We start from the raw sequence: 9,413 nt of genomic DNA, 5'->3' as shown, positions 1-9,413 counted from the left end.
TGACAAAGCAGACACTGGATCACACTGTAGTACTTGGATTCTGCTAAGCTGAACAGTTCATGCCAACAAATAACATTCACCTTCAATGATGACCTATGATCTCTCTCTCTCCCTCTTTCTCTCTCCCTCTTTCTCTCTCCCTCTTTCTCTCTCCCTCACACACTCACACACACGCACACACACACACACACACACACACACACACACACATGAAAAGGATAAAGAGGTGTTATGTCATGCTGCCTCTACTGAAATTGCTATCAATTCATGTTGACAATAGATAAAGCAATTAAGGACATGAAGGTAGGGAAAGCTGCTGGCCCATTAAGGATAGTCACTGAGATAACATTCAAAATACCTTGTGAAGTGGGATAAATAAAGAGTAAAGGGTAACCTCCACACATACACTTTGGTCATAAATAACCATGGGATTGCACCTAGAAAGTTACCCTCTGAGACACAAGTTCAGGCAAGGTTGTGTATGGAAGACCAGCAGTCGCCCATACATACCAGCCTACCTTCTCCATACCACCAATGTTATCCAAAGGAAAGGCAAAGACTGATACAGCTTTGCACCAGTGACGTTACAACTCATTTCTACAGCTGAGTGAACTGGAGCAATGTTAAATAAAGTGTCTTGCTCAAGAACACAATACACAGCCCAGTCCGAAATTGAACTCACTACCTAATGATTGTGAGCCTGATACTAACCACTGAGCTATATTATTAGGAAATGAATAAAGAGAATTGTTAAACTATTTTATGTGTTATAAAAGTATAACTAATATCTTCCACGTAAATTTTAACAACAAAATCATATATGGACCTCCAAGGGCTATATGACCTTGGTTGAGAACCACTGCTTTAGAGTAAGGAATTATCAAAGCATCAGATTACTGGACTAATATAGAAACAGTCTTTGTATCAATCCTATCTTAAGATATTGACACTCGGTGCAATTGCCCAGAAGCCTCACAGGTGTGGGGGGTCCAATTCTGTTCTATGTATGTAGGTGGTTTGTTGTCAATGTATAAATATTATAGGGCCCAGTGTATTGATTTGCTCAAGTGCCTATTATGCTGCTAAGACAGCCCTGCACAGCACTGTTGGTGAAGAACAGAATTAGTTTAGATAAGAAGCAATTGGACTTTATGCCTTGAAGAGGTACCACAGATGCTGTCTTCCTAGTCAGAGAATTGCTTGAGGAATACTTAGCTAAGAGTAAACTATTGTACTTGGCAGTTGATGACTCTCAACATCTCCCAACATATCTTTTCCATCAAGTTCTTGTTTGCTCCACTCTCTCAATCATTCTGGTCCTTCTGGTGTCATTATTCACTATCTGTCTGTCTCCTGTTTCTCTCCTCAACCACCTGAGTAAATTTACATGCTCTAGGTACTGAATACTCCCTGTACTCCCTTATTTGCACCTCTCAAATATCAATTCCTGGCCTTTCTTTTCTCATTATTCCATCACCTTTTCCACTTCAGTTTTTATGCTTTTGACTACTGAGTATACTCTTCTCATTTATATTTACATCCCAAAATGATGAAAGGCAAAGTCAACCTCAATGGAATTTGAACTCAGAACATGATGATGGACGAAAGCTGCAAAGCATTATGCCCAGTGTGCTAATGATTCTGCCAGCTCGCCGCCTTAAATAATAATAATAACAATAGTTCTTTCTATTTTAGGCATAAGGCCTGAAAATATTTTTGTGGAGGGAAAAAAATGTATTCTGAAAAGTCCAAAACTATAGTACTAGATTGTCCATTTCTCTGGCGTTCTTCCTAGAGTTAAGATAAGAATTTTTTATCTTCGCTTCCTACACATATCTTTGCCTCTGTATATTCATTGAAGCTTTACCTAGCATTGAATGGTTATTGACCACTATTTCCAGCAAAAATTGGTACCTTGTTGTGCTACTATTTCCTATTTATAATTCTACCTTTATGGTGCTTTATTTCGCTGGAAAATAATACTATTGTATTGTAATCATCATCATCATCATTTAATGTCCATCTTCCATACATGCATGGGTAGGACAGCTGACAGGAGCCAGCCACATAAAAGAACTACCCTAGGCTACTGTGTTTATTTTGGCAGGGATTTTATGGCTGGATGCCTGTCCTAATACCAACCACTATGCAGAGTGGACTCAGTGCTTTTTACGTGGCACTAGTACAGGTGAGGTTAGTTTTGGCATGCTTTTTACAGCTGGATGCCCTTCCAAATGCCAAGTACTTTATGGTGTGGACTGAATGCTTTTAACATGGCACCAGCACTGGCAGGGTCACCAAGTAACTCACAATACAAGGAATTATGAGAGGGGTAGGTGTATTTGAGGAGGGGAGCCTGTGTCCGAGGATGAAAGGTTAGAGTGTAACAGAGAGTCAGAGAAACAGAAGCAGGTGTCTTGCCACAACAGAGGGGACATTAGAGGAGGTGATCCAGTATTGGATGATGAAAGATTAGAGTGTGACAGCGAAATAGAGAGGTAGCAATAGTTGTCTTGCTATAGAGAAGGTATATGGTTACCCAGTGAGAGAGAGAGAGAGAGATAGAGAGAGTGAGGAAGGGAGGTACAAGAAAGAGGCCAGAAACAAATGTGCTGATGTAAAGGAGACACTTGGTCACCTAGTCAGAGGAAAAACAAGAGAAGAAGAGAGAGTGACCAAGGGAAAGAGAGAGAGAGAGAGAGAGTAGGAAACAGCAAAAGTGTAAGAGAGAGCAGAAGAAAGATGGTGTAGTGCTAGGATATACTCACAAGTAACAAAGATCTGAGCGTAGAACCTGGGTAGAAAAATAGCATGTGGGTGTTAGGGGTGGGGGAGCAGCAATATAGTGAGCAGGGCAGTGAGGGCAAGAAAGGAGATGGGAAAACAATCATAGTTTATGAAGAGAAAATGTGAGGAAGAAAGAGATGCAGTTTAGAAGAGGAGTTGTAGTTCGGTTTCTTAGGGTAGGGTGGGTGAAAAGTGTGTTGTTACATGTGGGTGGGACACAACTCTCCCAGCACCCAGTTTTGTGGATGCGTCTTCTCTAGAACCTCATATTACCAAGCATCTTGGTCTATTGTCATTTCCTCAGTTTAAATCTTTTATATTTATTTAATGTACTTTCATTTTCATTTCCAGTGCAAAATTCTGGTACAAGCTTGCAAGAATAATTTCAAGGATGTTGTCAACCTACTTTTCCATAAGGGAGTCATGTTATCTAAGCAGAGTATTTGCTCAGAAGATTCTTGTTTCTACCAGGCTACAATCAATGGTCATGTAAATATCTTGAAACAACTCATTAAGTTTGACCATGGTAGGTCCAATACATTATTTTTATTATTATTATTTTATGTTTGACTTTTGCTTTACCTTTGTACAAGTTGGTTCCAAGTCTCACCCAGAGACCTCAAGAGACAAGTTAGAAGTTCATGCTGGTGTTATGCCTAGGATGTCATATATTTGGTTTTGCACATAGTATTGTTCTAGAGAATGTTTAAGAAAACATAAGAAGATTATGAGTTTGTTAAATTTGAGATTACATAGACAGTATTTTATGTAGGATATGGGCAGTTCCTATGAGCACTATCTTTTGAATTTCTGCCATTTTGGGGTTTCCTGGTATCTGAGCTAGGTAGCAATCAGCCCCTTTTGCTATCATTCCCAGAGCACCTATAACAACAGGTATTGTTTTAGTCTTGAGGTTCCACATTTTGCCAATTTCTATTTCAAGATCTTTATACTTGCTCAGTTTTTGGTTGGTCTTGACAGATACATTTATATCAATTGGGACTGTCATATTTTTGTCTCTGATGTCTAAAACTGCAAACATTACATAAATTTCCACTTCAAATTTTTGTGTAAACTGGCATTGCAAGCAGAGATGGTACAGGAACAATTGAAATGAATCATTAAAGATGTGTTAAAGAATTTCTTTGTTTTCTTATTATTTAGATTATATATATGTATACACACATATATATATGTATGTATGTATTATATAGATTGTATAAATCATTTTATCTTTTGCAGATACATTATGTAATAAAAGTGTACAGAAAACCCTACTTTTAGCTGCTTGTATTGGAGGTCATTTAGAAGCTGTGAAATTCTGGTCAGTGTTTTATAAACTACCAACTTCACAACAGACATCCACCACTTCAGAGTCTTCTAGTGTCACTGTTAACCAAAATGAAATGGACCCACTTTATATAGCATGTAAAGGTTTGTATTATTCCACTATTCAATATTTGTAACAAAATTTGCAATTTGGTTGTTGTTGTCTTTTGTTTTTTTGTATAGCCACAGGCATAGCTGTGTGGTTACAAAGCTTGCTTCCCAACCATGTAATCAATCTGGTTGTCTAGAACCTTGGGCATGTGTCCTCTACTATAACCCTGGGTTGACCAAAGCCTTGTGAATGGATTTGGTATATGGAAACTGTAAGAAACAAGTTATAACTTAGCAGTTCAGCAAAGATGACCAATAGAATAAGTACCAGACTTAAAAAAGGCATAATTACTGAGGTTGATTCGTTTGACTCAATTCATTCAAGTGCTCCAATATGGCCACAATCCATTGACTGAAACAAGTAAAAGATAAAAGACAAACACACACATGCATGCACGCACACACACACACACACACACACACACACACACAACACAAAGAGAGAAAGAAAGAGAGAGAGACAGACAGACAGACAGACAGAGTAGTATAAAATATGAATTCAGAGAAGCTTTTGGCTATCTCAGTAACCTCCTTTTATGGACTCTGTCCCTGTAGTTATCAATTACAAAGTAATGCAAACATGTACACATAATTTCTTGAAATACTGAAATGAATACCAAATGAAGAAAGCTGTGAAATGGCTGTAATCCTGTAGAAGTTATATGGTTAAATAAACATTTATTCACCTCTCAAACATCCTAACATTTACAATTTCATATATATATATATATGTGTATATACATACATATATACATGATGATGATGGCCGTCCACTTGTGACCGAGGAAGACCATTGCCGACCTTCAAGAACACTGTGCGCTCTAGGACTAACTTATATTTTGCATTTGCGGCTCCGTTGGTGGCTAATGAGCCCTGCTCTTGACAAGCATACACGACTGCAAACATTGCAGATTAAGCTTTCCCCATTCACTATATGGTCATGAGTTCAATATCTGGCAATGTGTTGTGTCCTTGAGCAAGATACTTTATTTCATGTTGCTCCAGTCCACTCACCTGGCAAAACTGAGTAGTACCTGTATTTGAACTGGTCAGTTTTGACACATTCTGTGTCACACTGAGAACTATGTTAAGAGTACATGTGTTTGTGGAATTAACTTGTATGTTAATTTCAAGAGCAGGCTCTTCTGTTGATCAGATCAACTGGAACCCTCATTGTAATCGACAGAGGGTCAGGAATGGAATTATAATGTGTGTGTTTCCTTCTCGAGCCATGCCAGGCTCATGAGGGCTGGTTTCCTGGTTTCAGTAGCATATATATTCCCCATCTGGATGGGACGCCGGTCCATCACAGGATTACTCACTTTTGCCAGCTGAGTGGACTGGAGCAACGTAAAATGAAGTATTTTGCTCAACAACACATCACCTAGTTCAGGAATTGAAACCACAATCTTACGATCATGAGTCCAACACCCTAACCACTAAACCACGCACCGCTACATGGAATTATAGTAGAAGACAGAAAATGGTCAATTTTTGTGCCTAGTTTTTAGCCCAAATTAAATAATTTATTATGCTCTTAAGTTAGACTTAATTTAAAATCTAAAATTTCAGGATTGAATTTAGAAATCAAGAAAAAAAACCCTCTATGTCACTATGCTTATTATTGCACAGAAATCAAGCTTTTAATATTTTGCTTTTGTTTCCAGTTCTCTGTTTCTAATTCCAGTCAGTTATTTTATTTGATTTCACACAGAAAAACATGGCAAGGTTGTGAAATATTTGGCTGAAAATGGTTACACATTAACTGAGATGATTTGTCATCAGTTTCCTGAGATGATTGCTGAAACATTTCTTCAAGAGCATATTAACAGAGAAGCAACGGTATCTCTATTCATTTCTGTCTTTCTCTTTCTTACCTTTTTTCTCTCTTCTACTATCTCTTTCTCCATCTTTCTCTTTTTCATTCATATTCTCTCTTTCTAATTCCTACTTTCACTTTCTCATACCCCCTCCCCCTTCCTCCCTGTTACTCTCTCTTTCTCCCTCTTGCTTTCTCTTTCTTTCTTCCATGAAATCTGCTTTCTTTTCTCTGACTGAGGGAACAAATAAAAGATAAAGATTTGCAGTATTTGCTCCAGCTCTTTATGTTCTGAGTTGAAATCTTGCTAAGGTCATTTTTGCCTTTGTTGGGAATATATAATGTACCACTCAATTACTGAGCTCAATATAGCAATCTATTTTCGCTCTCCCCAAATATCTGCTCTTGTACCTACACAAAAAGTTATTCTGTTATTTAGGGATTAGATGTGGTGTGAAAGAGAAGCGACTGCGCTGGTTTGGTCATGTGAAGTGGATGGATGGGGACAGTTGCATAAAGGAGTGCTGATCATTTTAAAGTGGATGAAAGTTGTGGAAGCGGAAGACATGGGACGAAGTACTGAAGGCCGGTCTCAGAATGCTGAGCCTTATGAAGGAGATGATAGAGGACTAGGTTATGTGGCGCATTGCTGTACTTGAGAAAATCCACCCACCACAACAGAATTGAGATCCTTAAACTAAGGTGCCATATAAAAAAGCATTAGTGTGGGTGCTAGTGCTGCATTAAAAACACCCAAACACCCAGTACACTCTGTAACGTTGCTGACATTAGGAAGGCCATCCAGCTGTAGAAACCAAGGCAAAACAGACTGTGGAACCTGATGTGGCTCCTGGCCTTGCCAGTTTCTGTCAAGCTGTCCAGCCCATGCCAGCATAGAAAATGGATGTTAAATGTTGATGATTATGTATTAACTGCTGCTGATGATTATTTATTAACTAGAGCGTTACATGTCATATGATGGGTGCCATTGGAATCATACTTTTGCCATCATACTTTTGCCATATCAGAAAATATGACATACAGTAATCCCTCACCATATCGTGGTTTATTATCTAAGCTTAGGTTGATTCCTCCGTAGTGTTGTTTTGCATTTATAATAAAATAAATATATACAAATTATAAAAATAATAAAAACAAATCAGGAGTGGCTGTGTGGTAAGTAGCTTGCTTTCCAACTACATGGTTCCGAGTTCAGTCCCACTGCATGGCACCTTAGGCAAGTATCTTATAGTATAGCCTCAGGCTGACCAAAGCCTTGTGAGTGGATTTGTTAGACAGAAACTGAAAGAAGCCCATTGTATATATGTATATATATATATATATATATATATATATATATATGTATATACTTGTGTGTCTGTGTTTGTTCCCTACACCATTGCTTGACAACTGATGTCGGTGCGTTTATGTCTCCATAATTTAGCGGCTTGGCAAAAGAGTCTGATAGAATAAGTACTAGGCTTACAAAGAATAAATCCTGGGGTTGATTTGTTCGACTAAAGCTGGTGCTCCAGCATGGCCGCAGTCAATTGACAGAAACAAATAAAAGAATAGTACAGTACTGTTTCTACTTCATGGATTTTCACCTTTTGCAGGGGGTGGGGTGTGTGGAACGTAATATGTGCGATAGTTGAGGGATTATTGTATGTACGATAATTATCATTTTAACTTTTACCAATTTTGTTGTGTCTAGGGAGAGTCATTATGCCAGTTTTTTTTATACTCATACAAGATGTTGAAATGAATGCCATTTTTCAAAAGGAAAAAAGATATTACCTTAAAATAAAATTAAATAAAACAAATTTCTCATTTGTATAACTTCTCCCACTACCACTCTGTCTTTTCCTCCCTCTCAATGATTCTTTCTTTCTCTCCACTCATCATGCACCTCTTATGTTAACTGTCTCTCTGTCTTTCTCATTTACTCTTCCCTTTCTTTCTATGTGATGTAAAGTATGACTGGAGAGATCAATCTACCAATCAACCAACCAACATGTATATCAACTATTAACATAGTAGAGATTTATTTATTTAAATATATTTTTCAAACTTTAGGAGACCTCAATAACCTGGAAGAATATTGGTCTACCACTGCTGAAGAACAACTGGTTTAGGGATGATTTACAAAATATCACATACTTAAATGTATCTTGTAATAAATTACACACACTACCAAGTTCAGTGCCATGGGGAATGAAGAATCTGGTTGCTCTTAATGTTTCCCACAATTACCTTGATGTATTTCCTTCAACAACAGACAATATTGGTTGTCAAAAGTAAGCAATTTAAATTATTCATCAATTTTTCTGCTCTGTGTATTATTTTTCTATGAAAACTGAAAGACACATGAGGTTCAGAAGATTAAATGGTCTGGATTGCAAGCCAGTGTATCAGAGAGAATTGAGATGTTGTGGGTGATAAATGTGTACATATGGGTAATGGGGCACTTGCACTTAGTGATGCTGAAAAGAAAGAGGCATGCAAGTGCTACTATGAAAGTCTACTAAATGTGGGGAATGCAGAGGAGGAAGAGGGCCTTCCTAGTGTGTACACAACAGGGAGACTGGCTGATGATAGATAAAGCAATTAAGGGTATGAAGGCAGATGATAGATAAAGCAATTAAGGGTATGAAGGCAGGAATGTCCCTGATTCATCAGGAATCACCACTGAGATGCTTAAAATATCTGGCAGAGATGGATACAGCCTAATCACACATACAGTTAAACAGGTGATACACAAAGGGGTTAAACTGACAACTTGCATAGCAGCATTATTATCAACTGTTACAAGAGCAAAGGGGATTCTTTAGATAGAAGTAGTTACTGAGGTATCAAATTACTAGACCAGGTCATGAGAGCTACAAAAATAGTTATAGCCCAACTAATTTGAAAGAGAATTAGATTAGATGAGATGCAGTTTGGTTTTGTTTCAGTGAGTATTACTGATGTCCTCTTTCTTTTTTGACAACAGAAGTATTTAGTGAAAAATAAGCCATTGTACACGACATTTTTCAGCTTGGAGAAAACCTTCTACAGGATCCCTTACTCTGTAATCTGATGGTCTCAGGAAGTTGAGGGTAGACAAATGGCTTGAGAACTGTACAAGCAATGTACAGGGGTGTTGTCAGTTAGATGAAAGTTAGCAATGCCTGCAGCAACAAATTTAATGTACAGATAGAAGTTCACCAGGGCTTGGTTGTTAAAACTCTCTTACTCATCATAGTATGCCATAACAGAAGAATCTAAGATCTTCTAACAGAAGAATCTTCTAACAGAAGAATCTTCTAACAGAAGAATCTTCTAACAGAAGAATCTTCTAACAGAAGAATCTTCTAACAGAAGAATC

General features: G+C 37.8%; 1 protein-coding gene across 1 annotated transcript in view; it reads left to right on the top strand.

The window, feature by feature from the left end:
* LOC106871387 (leucine-rich repeat serine/threonine-protein kinase 1) overlaps positions 1-9,413 on the top strand; it is a 69,945-nt gene that overhangs the window by 49,006 nt on the left and 11,526 nt on the right. Inside the window, exons 3-6 of the mRNA XM_052970698.1 lie at positions 3,139-3,313; positions 4,030-4,221; positions 5,942-6,069; positions 8,123-8,343. Coding sequence (XP_052826658.1) covers positions 3,139-3,313; positions 4,030-4,221; positions 5,942-6,069; positions 8,123-8,343 — 716 coding nt within the window. The remainder of the gene's footprint in view (positions 1-3,138; positions 3,314-4,029; positions 4,222-5,941; positions 6,070-8,122; positions 8,344-9,413) is intronic.

Source organism: Octopus bimaculoides, chromosome 9 (genome assembly GCF_001194135.2).
Source record: "Octopus bimaculoides isolate UCB-OBI-ISO-001 chromosome 9, ASM119413v2, whole genome shotgun sequence".
NCBI lineage: Eukaryota > Metazoa > Mollusca > Cephalopoda > Octopoda > Octopodidae > Octopus > Octopus bimaculoides.
Note: the sequence above shows the minus strand (reverse complement) of the source record. Positions and strands in the feature narration are given on the sequence as shown.